The sequence below is a fragment of the Mobula hypostoma genome, chromosome 13 (assembly GCF_963921235.1).
Source record: "Mobula hypostoma chromosome 13, sMobHyp1.1, whole genome shotgun sequence".
NCBI classification, from domain to species: Eukaryota; Metazoa; Chordata; class Chondrichthyes; order Myliobatiformes; family Myliobatidae; genus Mobula; species Mobula hypostoma.
The window spans coordinates 13,168,042-13,186,844 of record NC_086109.1 but is presented as its reverse complement, the minus strand read 5'-3'; the positions used below and the strand labels follow the sequence as shown (position 1 = coordinate 13,186,844).

At 43.3% G+C, this 18,803-nt stretch overlaps 1 protein-coding gene across 1 annotated transcript in view; it reads left to right on the top strand.

The window, feature by feature from the left end:
- The first annotated feature begins 6,452 nt into the window (after positions 1-6,452).
- Positions 6,453-18,803, top strand: part of LOC134355440 (guanine nucleotide-binding protein G(t) subunit alpha-2) — a 63,572-nt gene continuing 51,221 nt past the window's right edge. Inside the window, exon 1 of the mRNA XM_063065307.1 lies at positions 6,453-6,570. Coding sequence (XP_062921377.1) covers positions 6,453-6,570 — 118 coding nt within the window. The remainder of the gene's footprint in view (positions 6,571-18,803) is intronic.

Genomic DNA, 18,803 nt, shown 5'->3' with positions numbered 1-18,803 from the left:
ATCAGATGGACATTGAACCCATGAACATTACCTCTTACTTTTTTTTCTCTTTTTTCACCACGTACTTAACTTTTTAAAATATATATATTTCTTACTGTAATTTGCAGTTTTCATTGTTGTGTATTGCAATGAACTGCCACTGCATAACAACAAGTTTCGATGGCATATGCCAGTCATTTTAAACCTGACTCTCATTCTGATTTTATTGCAACGTTAAAGATAAATTAGCATAAGAATGTGAATGGGAGGGGTATGGGGGGCTATGGTCCAGATGCAGGTTGATGGGCAGAAAAAACAGTTCATCACAGACTAGATGGGCCAAAGGGCCCATTCTGTGATGTAGTAATCTATGATTCTTTACTTCTCTGATGAAGGTTCTTTCACCTGAAACACCGACTGTTTCTCTTCCCACTGATACAATGTGACCTGCTGAGAAATTCCAGCACTTTCTGTTTCGACGTCTGGCTTCTTATTTATTAATGCAAGGAATCCTGAGACCCTTACAAGGTGAATGTGTATAGTGAACATTTGGTTCCTAAATTAGTTAGTTTGGCACAACATTGTGGGCTGAAGGGCCTGTTCTTGTACTAAAATGTTCAATGCTTTGTATATTATCACCTGGACTTTTGCAACCATAAAGGGGAGCTAATTCTATCCATAATCAGGCACAGTATTTTGGAGGCAGGTCTCACTTCACCAGATTCATGAAGTGTTATGACTCTATAGACATCAGTCTCCCGAACTGGCGTGGATAACTTCACTCACCGTAACTCAGAACTGATTCTAAAAGCCTCACTTTCACAGATTCTTTCCAACTCATGTTCTCATTGTTATTTTGTCCTTCTTTGCACGGTCTGTCATCTTTGTTTATGTATGGTCTTGTGTAGATTCTTGCTTGCTTGGGCCTTTAGCTCCCTGTGGAGCATAGACCATTGACGACCTCTCGCCTCCATCGTCCTCTGAAGTTAATGACATGGTTGGAGTTCATCAATGCTTCTGCAATCCATTGCATCCACTCTACAGGAGATTGGCCTATACAGTTTCACCCGAGCTCTGTTGGCTGGCCTTACCCATTTCCACTTCTCACCACAGGGACGTAGGGTTGGACTTTGAGAGTCTTGTGTAGATTCCATTGTATTCTTTTTCCTGTAAATGCTTGCAAGGAAATGGATCTCATAGTATTATATGGCAACATATGCACAATTCGATAATATATTTATTTTGAACTTTGAATGTAGCTAGTTCGGGAAGTTCATCCGGTGAGTATATGAGCCAGAAAAAGAATTGTTTGGATTTCATTTCTGGTGAATGCCAGGTTCTGACAATTTATCCTGCTACCCCATACTGGAACTTATTTAGATGTGGCTCAAACGCTTGGAGGTGAAAGTGCCTTGACCTCCACAATTGAATACCAAATTGCCAGTGATCATTGCTTACTTGAGACTACTTGGAGAGTACTGGATTACTCAACAAAGAGTCAACGTGTAGTCATAGTCGTAGTCATACTTTATTGATCCCAGGGGAAATTGGTTTTCGTTACAGTTGCACCATAAATAATTAAATAGTAATAAAACCATAAATAGTTAAATAGTAATATGTAAATTATGCCAGGAGTAATTATGTAAGTGGGGAATATTTAGAACATGGAATAGTACAGCACAGTACAGGCCCTTCAGCCCACAATGTTGTGCTGACCCTCAAACCCTGCCTCCTATATAACCTCCCACCTTAAATTCCTCCATATACCTGTCTAGTAGTCTCTTAAATTTCACTAGTGTATCTGCCTCCACCACTGACTCAAGCAGTGCATTCCTCGCACCAACTACTCTCTGAGTAAAAAACCTTCCTCTAGTATCCCCCTTGAACTTCCCACTCCTTACCTTAAAGCCATGTCCTCTTGTATTGAGCAGTGGTGCCCTGGGGAAGAGGTGCTGGCTATCCACTCTATCTATTCCTCTTAATATCTTGTATACCCCTATCATGTCTCCTCTCATCCTCCTTCTCTCCAAAGAGTAAAGCCCTAGCTCCCTTAATCTCTGATCATAATGTATACTCTCTAAACCAGGCAGCATCCTGGTAAATCTCCTTTGTACCCTTTCCAATGCTTCCACATCCTTCCTATAGTGAGGCGACCAGAACAGGACACAGTACTCCAAGTGTGGCCTAACCAGAGTTTTATAGAGCTGCATCATTACCTCGCGACTCTTAAACTCTATCCCTCGACTTATGAAAGCTAACACCCCATAAGCTTTCTTAACTACCCTATCTACCTGTGAGACAACTTTCAGGGATCTGTGGACATGTACCCCAAGATCCCTCTGCTCCTCCACACCACCAAGTATCCTGCCATTTACTTTGTACTCTGCCTTGGAGTTTGTCCTTCCAAAGTGTACCACCTCACACTTCTCTGGGTTGAACTCCACCTGCCACTTCTCAGCCCAGTTCTGCATCCTATCAATGTCTCTCTGCAATCTTCAACAATCCTTTACACTATCTACAACACCACCAACCTTTGTGTCATCTGCAAACTTACCAACCCACCCTTCTACCCCGACATCCAGGTCGTTAATAAGAATCATGAACAGTAGAGGTCCCAGAACAGATCCTTGTGGGACACCACTAGTCACATCCTCCAATCTGAATGTACTCCCTCCACCACCACCCTCTGCCTTCTGCAGGCAAGCCAATTCTGAATCCACCTGGCCAAACTTCCCTGGATCCCATGCCTTCTGATTTTCTGAATAAGCCTAATGTGACAAGGGAATTTTAACAAACTAAAAAGCACTGTTCTCAAACAAAAATCTGTCATCGAACAGGTCTTCACAGCCAAACTGTCATTACCAGGAGCCAAGGACATAGTTCTACAAACAATAATCATTGCTTAGAGGCAGGCAATAATTAGACCCGGTGTATGTTTTTGGCTTGGTCGCTTCTCCTCCGCTTCCTTCCCCCTTATTGCAATTTATCTGTGGCCAGCTCCTACATGGACTGACAGTGCAGGTGATAACATATTCTTTGACTGTGAGAAGCTTTGACACCAACACCAAAGGCAGCGCTGATCACATCTGACAGCAACCAAGGGCAACCAATCCACTAAAGCTTGCCGGAGAGTATAAGGCTTTAATCAGGTTTCATCGGCTTATTAAAATTCATGAGGCTTTGGTGGCCTGGTTTTGATTTTTACTGTGAAATTGTGATAATCTTCCCTCTGCTGAACTCTTGGCAGGAAGTGGGTCTCGGAACTCGTTGAGAAGTTTGCATTTACAGAGATTGCAGGGAAGAAACTTCTCTTAAACATTGAAATCAAAATCACTTCCACCATTTGAACTGGTAGTTTGTTCCACATTTTCACAGCCCTCTGAATGAAGAGGTTTTCCCTCATGTTCTCCTTAAATATTTCACTTTTCACCCTTAACACATAACCTACAGTTGCAGTCCCACCCAACCTCAGTGGAAAAAGCATGCTTGTATTTATCCTATCTATACCCCTCATAATTTTGTAAACCTCTATCAAAACTCCCCTCATTCTTCTACATTCTAGGGAATAAAGTTGTAGCCTATTCAATCTTATAACTCAGGTCCTCCAGTCCCGGCAACATCCTTGTAAATCTTCTCTGTAGGTGACCAAAATTACGCACAATACTTTTAATTAGGCCTCAACAACGTCTTATACAACTTCAACATAACGTCCCATTTCCTGTACTCAATACTTTGGCCTACGAAGACCAATGTGCTCAAAAACTTTCTTTACAATCCTGTCTGTCTGTGACTCCACATTCAATGAATTATGGACCTCTATCCCTCCCAAAGTGCAACACCTTACACACGTCTGCATAAAATATCATCTACCATTTTTTCAGCCCATTTTTCCAGCTGTCCAGATCCCACCGTAAACTTTGATAGTCTTGATGTTGAAGATTTGGTTGAGGAGCTTCTCTCTCTCTCTCTCTCTCTCTCTCTCTCTCTCTCTCTCTCTCTCCTCCTTCTCCCTCTACCTCTCCCTCTCCCTCTCTACCTCTATCTTTCTACCTCTCCCTCTACCTCTACTTCTCTACCTCTCTCTCTACCTCTCTCTACCTCTCTCTCTCTACCTTTCTCTTTCTCTCTCTCTACCTCTTTCTCTCTCTCTCTACCTCAGTCTTTCTCCCTCTCTACCTCTCTCTCTACCTCTCTCTCTCTACCTCTCTCTACCTTTCTCTTTCTCTCTCTCTCTACCTCTTTCTCTCTCTCTCTCCCTGCTTCTACCTTTCTCTCTCTACCTTTACCTCTCTCTCTCTCTCTCTACCTCTTTCTTTCTCTACCTCTCCCTTCCCCCCTCTCGCTCTCTCACACACACACACTCACTCACTCACTCACTTCCTGGTCACACAGCTCCACCGAGGTTGCTGCCCTGTAAACTGGCTGTCGAAGTGAGGCCTCTGACCTTTGAAGTGCTCTGTAATGAGGGCTACAGTGAGGCTCCCCAGTTACACCATTGCCTATGTATTCCAACTACGCAGTGATAAGGAGCAGCCTATAAAGCAGCCAGATTCAAGTGGTGTGACTCCTGTTACAGAAAAACTAAAGCTTCTAGAAAAATACAGAAGCAGCCATACCACAATTACAAGTAATAATTGCTGAAAAATTACACATACATATAAAAATACAACCAAGCATAGGAGATTTAATCTACAAGAAAAATACAAGGAAATTAACAATTCTACAACCTAACCCAACATCACTTGACCTTATGATTTAGGCACCAAGATACAATAGTGCAGGTAAAGGTCCTTGAAGCATTAGGGGACTATACACTGGGTCTATGTAGGATCGTTCTATATACATTTGATTTGCTGTATTTCCCCAATGTGAATTTAAAAGTCTATTCACATCAGGTCCAATATATACAGTGGCATGCAAAAGTTTGGGCACCCTTGGTCAAAATTTCTGTTACTGTGAATAGCTAAGCAAGTAAAAGATGACCTGATTTCCAAAAGGCATTAAGTTAAAGATGACACATTCCTTTAATGTTTGAAGCAAGATTACTTTTTTAATTTCCATCTTTTACAGTTTCAAAATAACAAAAAAGGAAAAAGACCCAAAACATAAGTTTGGGCACCCTGCATGGTCAGTACTTAGTAACACCCTCTTTGGCAAGGATCACAGTTTGTAAATGCTTTTTGTAGCCAGCTAAGAGTCTTTCACCTCTTGTTTGGGAGATTTTCGCTCATTCTTCCTTGCAAAAAGCTTCTAGTGCTGTGAGATTCTTGGGCCGTCTTGCATACACTGCTCTTTTGAGGTCTATCCATGGCCAAAAAGTTCTTTTTTAACTTCATCAGTCCACAGGACTTGTTTCCAAAATGCATTAGGCTTGTTTAGATGTTCCTTTGCAAACTTCTGATGCTGAATTTTGGCCACAATGAGCAAAGGTATGTTTGGAGAAAAAAGGGTGCAGAATTTCATGAAAAGAACACCTCTCCAACTGTTAAGCATGGGAGTGGATTGATCATACTTTGGGCTTGTGTTGCAGCCAGTGGCACTGGGAACATTTACTGGTAGAGAGAAGAATGAATTCAATTAAATACCAGCAAATTCTGGAAGCAAACATCACACCGTCTGAAAAAAGCCGAAGATGAAAAGAAGATGGCTTCTACAACAGGATAATGATCCTAAACACACCTCAAAATCCATAATGGACTACCTCAAGAGGCGCAAGCTGTAGGTTTTGCCATGGCCCTCACAGTCCCCCGACCTAAACATCATCGAAAATCTGTGGATAGACCTCAAAAGAGCAGTGCATGCAAGACAGCCCCAGAGTCTCACAGCACTAGAAGCCTTTTGCAAGGAAGAATGGGCAAAAATCCCCCAAACAAGAATTGGAAGACTCTTAGCTGGCTACAAAAAAGCATTTACAAGCTGTGATACTTACTAAAGGGTGTGTTACTAAGTACTGACCACGCAGGGTGCCCAAACTTTTGCTTCGGGCCCTTTTCCTTTTTTGTTATTTTGAAACTGTAAAAGATGGAAATAAAAAAAGTAATCTTTCTTAAAACATTAAAGGAATGTGTCATCTTTAACATTATGCCTTTTGGAAATCAGGTCATCTTTTACTTGCTTAGCTATTCACAGTAACAGAAATTTTGACCGGGGTGCCCAGACTTTTGCATGCCACTGTATGACCTTCTGATCTCCTCAGTTTTAATTGGATTTCTCTGTTCAGGTGGTTGCTTGTATTCCATAATCTCAACCAAGAGATTAAATTGGAAGAGGGATAAGTCAGAAGAACAAGGAGGAGAGCTCTGAGAGGAGTCCTTTGCCTCTGCAGGAGTGTGGCTGGACAGCAGGCTACTAACGTGCAAAACTTTGGAGTCACAGCAAAGAGGTAGACCACTATTGTCGTGAATCAGCTTCCTTTCTCTCCATCTGAAGGGTTCCCATTTTCTTTTGCGCTGGAACCAACAAACAATTCAGAGATGGGGAGTGGAGCAAGTGCAGAGGACAAGGAGCTAGCCAAGAGGTCAAAAGAACTGGAAAAGAAACTCCAGGAAGATGCAGAGAAGGAAGCCAGAACAGTGAAATTGCTGCTTCTAGGTAATTGAGACATCTGAGATCCAAGTGGAAAGCTTTTATTTCAATGAAAATGAATTTATAATTTATGCAAATTTTATTTTGATTAAACAAAGCTATGCTAGTTTACTAATCTTTATTTAAATGAATTTCAGTTTAAACCCACGCAACACGCACAAAATGCTGGAGGAACTCAGTAGGCCAGGCGGCATCTATGGAAAAGAGTAAACAGTCAATGTTTCAGGCTGAGACCCTTCTTCAGGACTCATTAGGGTCTCAGCCCGAAACGTCGACTGTTTATTCTTTTCCATAGACGCTACTTGGTTTGCTGACTTCCTCCAGCATTTTGTGTGAGTTGCTTCGATTTCCAGCATCTGCAGATTTTCTTGTTTGTTTTTTTCAGTTTAAACCCTATAGGATTAACTCCTAAAACAAATCTTTAAAGAAGGTAGAATGAAGGAGGAAATTAAATCAAGAAATTGCTGTTTATGTAGCGAGTTAAGCTATCTAATATATAAAAGGCACCAAGTAACACCCAATTATTACACTTAACTATTCAGGACACATGACAATGTGTTGAAATAAATGGATTAAGAAGAAAACTTGGAGCATTTGAAAACAAGAACATGCTTTCATCTAATGCCTGTCACATTAAAAGGTTTTATGAGAAATTATGTGACCTTAAAGTGTCATCACCATTCTAATTCTGGAAGCCGAGTACCCAATTGCTGCATATGGTCTCATGCTCTATAGAGGTGACTGAGTTATAAATGTTGACTCATCGTTAAAGCGGTAACATCTGCTTGAAAGGGTAGATTAGGACTTGGCTTTAAATCTCACCGAAAAATCCAAAGAAAGACCAAACATCCCTCAGGACAGATAGTTTGACAGTGTGCTCAAAACAATAGTTCAAAGTTTTAAAGTACGTCCAGGATTTGGGGCTGGGGATAAAGAGAGGCGGAGCAAGAGGCTGCATTAAATCCCAACAAAGCACTGTTTCAGTCGAAACTGAAGCATCAGATCATCTAGTTCTGATGTCTGCAGGAAGAGATGAAGTCCTGAGAGACTGCAATAAAAGGCTAGTAAATGGAGTTTGGAGAAGATGAATTTCAGAGTTGTGTACTGCATACGTACTTTGGTCGTCAATGAACCTTTGAACCTTTTAAGGGACAGATGGATCTGAGAAGCTAGAGCTGCTAGCCTTAGAAAAGAGAAGATTCTGAGATATAATAAACCCAAGAGATTCTGCAGTTGCTGGAAATTCAGAGCAACACACACAAAATATCAGAACGCAGCAGGTCAGGCAGCTTCTATGAAGAGGAATAAGCAGTCAAAGCTTCAGGCCAAGACCCATCATCAGGACTAGAAAGGGAAGGGAAAGAAGCCAGAATAATAAGGTGGGAGGAGGGAATAGAGTATAAGCCTGCAGTGTTAAGTGAAACAAGCTGAGGGGGAAGTGGGTGAGTGGTCTCATCTATCACCTGCCAGCTTGTACTCCTTCTCCTCTCCCCACCTTCTCATTCTGTCTCCTTCCCCCTTCCTTTCCAGTCCTGGTGAAGGGTCTCAGCATGAAATGTCAACTGTTTATTCCTCGTCATAGATTGCTGTCTGACCTGCTGAATTCTTACCCCATCTTATGAAGATTGCATGATGATTTGATGCAAATAACTATTAGTTTACCTAATATTCACAAAATGAATAAAGATAAATGATTTTTATTGGCAAAAGGATGAAAGCTAAAGGACATATATTAAAGATGATTTGCAAGTAACTAGGGGTGTCAAGAGTGAATGGCCAGCAACACACACCAAAGTTGCTGGTGAATGCAGCAGGCCAGGCAGCATCTCTAGGACGAGGTACAGTCGACGTTTCAGGCCGAGACCCTTCGTCGGGGCCAGAATCATTTTCAAAATGAAATTAGGCAGTTAACAGAGAGAGAGAGAGAGAGAGAGAGAGAGAGAGAGAGAGAAGATTACAGGGCCTCAGGGGAAAATCAGTAAGTGAGACTCGATGGATTGTTCTTGCAAAGAACTATTAGCCAAATGAAATTCTAAGTGAGACTCTAAACCACAATCTATTGATTCAGAAGCCAGGTTGCTACTACTGAGGCATTTGACATTTGCACTGAAACACTTTGTGGTCATACTTCCTCTGTGGTTTCTCGGAGTCCTTTCATCGAGCAATATGTAAATGTTTCATTAACTAATTGCTACAACTCCCTCAATTTATTCGAAGGGACTAAATTCAGCGAATCAGGAACAACTTTTTCCCCTCTGTCATCCGATTTCTAAATGGACATTGAACCCATGAACGCTCCCTCACTAGTTTTCTTTTACTTCTGTTTTTGCACAACTTATTTAGTTTAATTTATATGCTTACTGTAATTCACAGCTGTTTTCCTATATTATCATGAATTGCATAGTACTGCCGCAAAGTTAACAAATTTCACGACAAATGCTGGTGATATTAGAAGTGATTCAGATTCTACCTTGTCTTCAATCTATTTATAGAATATATTTAAACTGTTTGGAAGGTCTGTTTAGTGAAGGTCATAATCTATTACCTTTTCACTGCCTCTTGTCTTGTTATATTCAAGGCTGCTTGATTTATTGTGACAGGCTTTGTCCTGAAAGTCCCAAGACCAATAACTATTGTCTGTGGTTCTTTTACCAATGAGATCTGTACTTTGACCATATCCTCTCGAGTACTAACTGCTGTTCCAAGTTGCTAAATGCATTCGAGAAAGAATCACACTCCCAACGGAGAGAGGAGACAGAACCACAAAGTCAGTGATGTAAGGGATGTGGGCATCACTTGCAAGACCAGCAGTTACTTTTAATTTCTAATTCTAACCATCATTTACACTCAGTGGCCACTTTATTAGATACATTTAAATGTCTACTTGTGATTGCAAATATCTAATCAGCTAATCATGTGGCAGCAACTCGATGCATAAAAGCATGCAGATATGGTCAAGAGGTTCAGAGTTGTTCAGACCAAACGTCAGAATTGAGAAGAAAAGTGATCCAAGCGATTTTACCATGGAATGATCGTTATTGACTGATAGGTTGGTTTGGGTATCTCAGAACCTGCTGTTCTCCTGGGACTTCCATGCGCAACTCTATCTAGAGTTTACAGAGAATGGCATGAAAATGAAAAAAAAACATCCAGTGAATGGCATTTCTGTGAACAAAAATGTCTTGTTAATGAGAGAGGATGGAGAAAATTGGCCGGGCTGGTGCAAGCTGACAGGAAGACAACAGTAATTCAAATAACCACATATTACAACAGTTGTGTGCAGAAGAGCATCTCTGAATGTACAACATCTTGAACCTTGAAGTGGCTGGGCTACAGCAGCAGATCATGAACATTCACTCAGTGGCCACTTTAGTAGATAAAGTCAAAAGTCAAAGTCTGTCCCGAGCCTTTGTGGCCCATCAGGCCGGTGCTTATGCTGGTTTCTGTGGCGTGAAGCGACTGAGAGTACAAGACTCCCTCCCAGATAGGACGCCAGTCTATTGCGAGGTTAACCCCCAGCATTTACCAGTACCCATTTTCAGCTGGGTGGACTGGAGCTGTGTATGGTTAAGTGCCTTGCTCAAAGACACAACACCTTGATCTTGGCCGAGACTCGAACCCACGACCTTCAGATCGTGAGCCCAACGCCCTATCCACTTGGCCATGTGCCAAGATAAAGGAGGTACCTAAAACTGGGGCCACTGAGTGTACAGCAATAAACACCGTGGTGCATGGGATGAAGGTGCACCCATTATTACTAACGGGGAGGGAATTCCAGAATTCGGCCTCAGTAACAAATAAGGAAGGGGTGCTGATATGTTTGCATCACACACAAAATGCTGGAGGAAATCAGCAGGGCATGCAGCCTCCATGGAGAAGAATAAACAGTGAATATTTCGGGCCATCTCTATCAGGACTGGAAAGGAAGGAGACAGCAACCAGAATCAGAAGATGGGGGTGGAATCAGAAGCTGGCAGGTGATAGGCAAAGAGGGGGAAGGTGGGTGGGTGGGATTGGGGGAATGAAGTGAGGAGCTGGGAGGCGATAGGTGGAAAAGATAAAGGGCTGAAGAAGAAGGAATCTAATAGGAGAATGGACTTGGGAGAAAGGGAAGAAGGAGGGGCACCAGAGTAGGTGATAGGTAGGTGAGAAAAAGAACAGGGGTAAGAAGAGAGCTGGAATTAGGAATGCAAAAGGAGAGAAGGGGAGGTGGGGGAGACATTACGGGAAGTTAAAGAAATTAATGCTCATGCTTGGAAATCAGGATGTTGTGTGACTTGAAGGGGCACCACAAGAGGTTGTACTCTCTTGTGCCCACTAGCCTTGTCTTTGTTTAATGTGACTCTGAGGCTCTGAGATGGAGCTTTGGCAAATAACTACAAGGCTTTGTTCACCATTTAATTGCATTGAACATCAGCGTTTTCAGCAGTCTGTTCGGATCTCATCCTTTCACTCATGCTAAGTATTCAATCACCAAGACTCATTGCACTCTAGACCAGGAGCTTCCATGGGGAGTCTCCTGCTTGGCTTGTTAAACTTGCTGGAATATTCATTTTTTGGGAAGTACAACCACTGAGTTTTGGACTGAGGCACAGCTGTCCAAAGTGTAGGTTGGGGATGGTAAATGAGATTCAAGTAGATTATTGGAACAATTGAAAGAACACACAAACACCCTCCCTGTAGATGAACAGGCAGTCCCCATGTTTCATATGTGATCTATTACTGAGAAGTTCCCATTTGCCAGTTTCTCTGCAAATCAGAAACATTCACTTTCTATAGTTACCCATATCCTAACACACTGAATACACACACTATAATTATTTAATTTCACTGAATAGTCACCCTAACACTACCCAAATTAAACTAATGAAATATGTTGTTCTCAGTCATTATCGAACACCACAAAGAATTTTATTATGATGACTATCTTGTAAATAGGGTGGAGGGGGGTGGGGAGATACGTCTCTACCAAAGGAGTTGTAAAGCGCCCTTCCCTCCACAGCCTATAAGTCATTCTTCGGTAAGGTGTAGCGTCTGCTTAGCCCCACGGTCAGGGTCATGCGACGCCATGGGAGCAGGTGGTGGATGGTCGTATGAGCAGTTGATACATATCACAGGTCCTGGTTATGTGACCACTGACACCAGGCTGAAGAGTATTGATAATAGCTGGGGTCACCCATCTTGTAAAGACACTGCCCAAAAGAAGGCAATAGCAAACTACTTCTCTAGGAAAATTTGCCAAGAACAATAATGGTCATGGAAAGACCATGATCGGCCACCATCATAGAGCACAGCACATAACGAACAAACGATCTTGTAAAATGCTTTAAAAATGTATGGAAGCATTTCTATTAAATTGGATATCCGTAAGTTAGATCATCCATAAACAGGAAGCCCTTGTATTTATCATTTGAAACAGATTCTCACATGAATGCACTTTAATGGGGATGGGTCCAAGGATTTCAAAGGCATGTGCAAGCATGAAAAAAGACTCCATGAGCATGATTTGTGTCTCCAAGGAAGAGATCAGCCATGAACCTATTTAATAATTAAACAGGCAAAGATGTATGGGAGGAGGGTTCACATATTTCTGTTTACTTTTCTTACTGTCTTCAATACACACCTGATATCACTCCACTATCCTACAAATTCAGACCACTTTATTCAGTTTGAATGCATTCTCCATACATTTCCAGACATTTTAACATCTGGATAGCGATAACCTGCTACAGTTTTATCTTGTCTTCTGCACTACTGGAATCTAAAAGACCTTAAGTTTAAAGACAGCTGATGAGAACTTAAATTGATTCTGGAAACGTTAATCTCAGCACGAGCAGTTTATGACTAAAGAACAGACATCTGTATGCTTGAAGTGAAACACTTGTCACACAGTGCAAGACTCAAATTGAAAAGAAAAGCCTGGTCAAACGTCAAGACAACAAGTTTGAAAGTACTTGAATTTCTGCACGTGAGCTTAAAGTTTTCACGATTTCTTTAGCCAGAGAGCAGTGAATCTGTGATACTGGGATATATCCTAGGATGCACTGGGACACATTATCAGTGATGCAACCTGGGTCATCAGGTGTTTTGGGTCTTTCAACATCAGACACCCTCACCCAAGTGACCCAACCAGGGTTGATTTGACCCTGGCTTGTGTCCCAGCAGCATTGGCTCACGAGTCACATCTCTTGATACATAGCCACCTGGAGTGGAATTCATTGTCAGCAGACTGTGTGGAGGTCAAGTCATTGGTCCTAGAATCCTCCAAGTCAGTGAGGAGCAAGGAAGTCTAGGACCAGAAGGCGCAGCCTCAGAATAGAAGGAAGATCTTTATTTAGCCAGTGGAGGCTAAGTCATTGGGTACATTTAAGGTGGAGGTGGATAGATTTTTGATTAGTAAGGGTGTCAAAGATTACCAGGGAGAAGGCAGGAGAATGGGTTTGAGAGGGATTATAAATCAGCCATGACTGAATGTCAGAGTAGACTCAAATGACCTGATTCTGCTCCTATGTATTATAGTGATTGTCAGAAAGAACCTGTAGCCTCACACACATGTATGGGGTGGTTCCTCCACTATTCAAGCAAATCGTTAGCCTCCATCAACAAAATCTGACAATCTGACAGGAGTGAGACGTTAGTGCAAACTACCACAGGATAAGTTAGTGGCACCCACAGAAGCAACATGAATAAAAAAAAACTTGTATCGACCCTGCACTTTTTTATGTCCCAGTATAATTTAGAGCAAATGAAGTGCTTTAAGGACTGACATCTCTATTGCAATGTATGCAGCCAAGCTTCCAGAAACACCAAGATGGTAAATGGCCAAGAAACTTGTGTTTATGGGATACAATTTAGCCAGAACTTTATAATCAATATATTATTACATTACATTATTATTTAATATGTGAAGGATCCTGAGGAAGGGTCTTGGCCTGAAACATCAACTAAACGCTGGTCTAGATAGACTGGAAAGGCTGGGTGTCAGGAGCGGAGGCGAGAGTGGGGCTGATTTTGCTTGCTTTCCTGCAACGTTCACTTCTCTCCCCATGGCGCTGAGATTACCCCGGGCTGCTGTGCTTCGTGTCTGTGAGCTTCAAGGTGATTTGCCCTGCTAATATCATGAACGGATACTGAGGCTTTACGTCTACCCGGGGCTGCTCCAGGGATTTGATTCTAAGGACTCAGTTTGGTTCGGAATGCTGTTGCTCACTTCTGTTGTTGGCGTAATTTGTGTTTTTTTTTCTCCTCTGCGACTTGAGGGTTGGTCTTTTATTTTTTTTAATTGGGTTCTTTCAGGTTTCTTACTTTGCAGCTGCCTGGAGGCAGACAAGGTTGTATAATTTATACATACTTTGATAATAAATGTACTTTGAATCTTTATTCCTCTCCCTAGCTGCTGCCTGACCTGCTGAGTTCCTCCAGCTTTGTGTGTGCGTATGTGTGTGTTACTCCGGATTTCTAGCATCTGCTGAATCTCTTGTGTTTATTATTTCTTAAAATTTATTATATAAATAATAATTATTAGGTTATTTTGTATTTTATTCCAAAATTACTTGAAGAGTTCGAGTATTAGGATATCCAACACAAACTCCAGTTAATTAGAAGCAAGTTACAAATGAACCAGAGGAAGGGACGAACGGTGGTAAATGGAATTCAAGTAGCTAATAAATGAGTCTTTTTGGATACAAGTTTCATCTCTAGCCTTCAATTCATCCAGAAAATTTAATTTAAAAACTCATTAAAACAGTGCAAGGACTTACATGCACCAATTAGCTATGTTGATTTTATTTGTACGCTGCCCCCTAACAGGTATAAATATAGGAACACCATCTGGTTCGCTATTGCTCTTAAGGGCATGAAATCTGCTGTCCTCATTTGGTCTGCAGACCCACAGCAAGGCCCTCTGAAGTAGTCCAAAGTTGCAATGGTCAAAAATTGTAAGGATAGAACAAGGATAGCTCATCCAGCATTAGCTTGGAACTAGCCAACCTATAGACCTGTAAGCCTTTCTTTCAATGAGCACATTGATGGTGTAATGCACAACTAGTAGAGCTGCTGCCTCACCTCTCCAGCAAGTCCGGTTCAATCCTGACTTCTGGTTCTGTCTGGGTAGTGTCTGCACATCATCTCTGTGTGGACCTCCACTGGGTGATTTGGATTCCTCCCACATCTGAAGGACGTGAATATTGGTAGGTTAATTCATCATCATCATTATGTGCAGTGTCGTATGACGTAGGTGATCATGGTCTTTCCATGACCATGATTATCCTTGGCAAATTCTTCTACAGAAATGGTTTGCCACTTCCTTCTTCTGGGCAGTGTCTTTACAAAGCAGGTGACCCCAGCAATTATCAATACTCTTCAGAGACTGTCTGCCTGGTGTCAGTGTTTCCATAACCAGAACTTGTGACATGCATCAGCTGCTCATACAACCATCCACCACCTGCTCCCATGGCTCCATGTGACCCTGGTTGTTGTTGGGGTGGGTCTGCCAAGCAGGTGCTACACCTTCCCTAAGTGTAGCGGAGGGAAGAAGCGCTTTACACCTCCTTTGGTAAGATCATTTCTCCACTCCGTCACCCAAAGGAAGAATTATTTCAGTTATTGGAAAAATATTGTGGTATACAATTTGTTATACTGATTTCAAAAGAGGAATGCAAGTTGAGTAAGACAGCAGAACAATATCGCTAACAAAATTGCTACGACATTGAATATATAAATGTGGCAGGACAATAAAATGGGAAGCATGGAGAAACCTAACACAAAGACATAGGACGCAAACAACAGGAATTCTGCAGATGCTGGAAATTCAAGCAACACACATCAAGGTTGCCGGCGAACGCAGCAGGCCAGGCAGCATCTGTAGGAAGAGGTGCAGTCGACGTTTCAGGCCGAGACCCTTCGTCAGGACTAACTGAAGGAAGAATTAGTAAGAGATTTGAAAGTGGGAGGGGGAGGGGGAGATCCAAAATGATAGCAGAAGACAGGAGGGGGAGGGATGGAGCCAAGAGCTGGACAGGTGATTGGCAAAAGGGATATGAGAGGATCATGGGACAGGAGGTCCGGGGAGAAAGACAAGGTGGGGTGGAAACCCAGAGGATGGGCAAGGGGTATAGTGAGAGGGACAGAGGGAGAAAAAGGAGAGTGAGAGAAAGAATGTGTGTATATAAATAAATAACAGATAGGGTATGAGGGGGAGGTGGGGCATTAGCGGAAGTTAGAGAAGTCGATGTTCATGCCATCAGGTTGGAGGCTACCCAGACGGAATATAAGGTGTTGTTCCTCCAACCTGAGTGTGGCTTCATCTTTACAGTAGAGGAGGCCGTGGATAGACATGTCAGAATGGGAATGGGAAGTGGAATTAAAATGTGTGGCCACTGGGAGATCCTGCCTTCTCTGGCGGACAGAGCGTAGGTGTTCAGCAAAGCGATCTCCCAGTCTGCGTCCAGTCTCATAGAAGGCCACATCGGGAGCATCGGGAGCATCGGGAGCATCGGGAGCACCGGACGCAGTATATTACCCCAGCCGACTCACAGGTGAAGTGTCGCCTCACCCGGAAGGACTGTTTGGGGCCCTGAATGGTGGTAAGGGAGGAGGTGTAAGGGCATGTGTAGCACTTGTTCCGCTTACAAGGATAAGGGCCAGGAGGGAGATCAGTGGGGAGGGATGTTCGTGACACTTCTCACGCTCTTAAACTCATAAGCTCCCTGGCCCCCACCGCTTTATTTTCACAATGGATGTCCAGTCCCTATATACTTCCATCCCCCATCAGGGAGGTCTCAAAGCTCTCCGCTTCTTTCTGGATTCCAGACCTAATCAGTTCCCCTCTACCACCACTCTGCTCCGTCTAGCAGAATTAGTCCTTACGCTTAATAATTTCTCCTTTGGCTCCTCCCACTTCCTCCAAACTAAAGGTGTAGCTATGGGCACCCGTATTGGTCCTAGCTATGCCTGCCTTTTTGTTGCCTTTGTGGAACAATCTATGTTCTGTGCCTATTCTGGTATCTGTCCCCCATTTTTCCTTCGCTACATCGACGACTGCATTGGCGTTGCTTCCTGCACGCATGCAGAGCTCGTTGACTTTATTAACTTTGCCTCCAACTTTCACCCTGCCCTCAAGTTTACCTGGTCCATTTCGGACACCTCCCTCCCCTTTCTAGATCTTTCTGTCTCTGTCTCTGGAGACAGCTTAGCCACTGATGTCTACTATAAGCCTACTGACTCTCACAGCTATCTAGACTATTCCTCTTCTCACCCTGTCTCTTGCAAAAACGCCATCCCCTTCTCGCAATACCTCCGTCTCCGCCGCATCTGTTCTCAGGATTTAAAAAAGGAGGACATCTCCCTCGTCCTAGAATGAAGAGCCTCTAGGACGTGGGAGATGTCCTCCTTTTTTAAAGAAAGGGGCTTCCCTTCATCCACTATCAACTCTGCTCTCAAATGCATCTCCCCCATTTCACGTACATCTGCTCTCACTCCATCCTCCCGCCACCCCACTAGGAATAGGGTTCTCCTGGTCCTCACCTACCACCCCACCAGCCTCCGGGTCCAACATATTATTCTCCGTAACTTCCGCCACCTCCAACGGGATCCCACCACTAAGCCCATCTTTCCCTCCCCCCCCCTCTGCTTTCCGCAGGGATCGCTCCCTACGCGACTCCCTTGTCCATTCGTCCCCCCCATCCCTCCCCACTGATCTCCCTCCTGGCACTTATCCTTGAAAGCGGAACAAGTGCTACACATGCCCTTACACTTCCTCCCTTACCACCATTCGGGGCCCCAAACAGTCCTTCCAGGTGAGGCGACACTTCACCTGTGAGTTGGCTGGGGTGATATACTGCGTCCAGTGCTCCCGATGTGGCCTTCTATATATTGGCGAGACCCGACGCAGACTGGGAGACCGCTTTGCTGAACACCTACGCTCTGTCTGCCAGAGAAAGCAGGATCTCCCAGTGGCCACACATTTTAATTCCATTTCCCATTCCCATTCTGACATGTCTGTCCACGGCCTCCTCTACTGTAAAGATGAAGCCACACTCAGGTTGGAGGAACAACACCTTATATTCCGTCTGGGTAGCCTCCAACCTGATGGCATGAACATCGACTTCTCTAACTTCCGCTAATGCCCCACCTCCCCCTCGTACCCCAACTGTTATTTATTTTTATACACACATTCTTTCTCTCACTCTCCTTTTTCTCCCTCTGTCCCTCTGAATATACCCCTTTCCCATCCTCTGGGTTCCCCCCCCTTGTCTTTCTTCCCGGACCTCCTGTCCCATGATCCTCTCGTATCCCTTTTGCCAATCACCTGTCCAGCTCTTGGCTCCATCCCTCCCCCTCCTGTCTTCTCCTATCATTTTGGATCTCCCCCTCCCCCTCCCACTTTCAAATCTTTTACTAACTCTTCCTTCAGTTAGTCCTGACGAAGGGTCTCGGCCTGAAACGTCAACTGTACCTCTTCCTAGAGATGCTGCCTGCCTGCTGCGTTCACCAGCAACTTTGATGTGTGTTACAAAGATATAGGACATATGGGAGGAAGAAGGTGAATAGAAAGACATTAAGGGAAGCCAGCTGGATGTAAGCTATCTCTTCCTTTGCTATCTACTTATCTTGAAAGGTTTAATACTCCTATTCTTTAGCCAATATTGATGGATTACGTCAGACCACACACAAATCTGTGATACACCATGTAAAATCACCCTCCTCTGCTTTACCATGATAACTAAAATCTCCCCCTGTAAGAAGAGTCCACCCCAATAAGCTGGCTGGTCTGATCTGTGCCGACTGACACTTGCTTCAGATTGACAGCTACTTGCCTTCTGGTATCGGGCAGTTTCCAGAAGCAGGTTACATTTAAACAACTTTGCTTATTACTTCAGGGAGCTGGTCCATGACAATGGGTACAAGATGTCCATTGAATGGCACTGGGTGCCACAACAGCGTAACGGTCAGCATAATGCTATTGCAGCTCAGAGTTTAGAGTTCAATTCCAATGTTGTCTGTAAGAGACTTTGTATGTTCTCCCCGGGACCATGTGGGTTTCCTCCGGGTGCTCCAATTTCCCCCCACAGTCCGAAGTTGTACTGGTCAGTAGGTTAATTCGTCATTTGTCAAGTCAATGTTATGATGATGATAATGATGATGATGATGATAATGATGATGATGATGATAATCATCATCATCATCATCAATGTTAATTGGTCATTCAATAGGTGGGTTGCTGGGCAGTGCAACCCGGT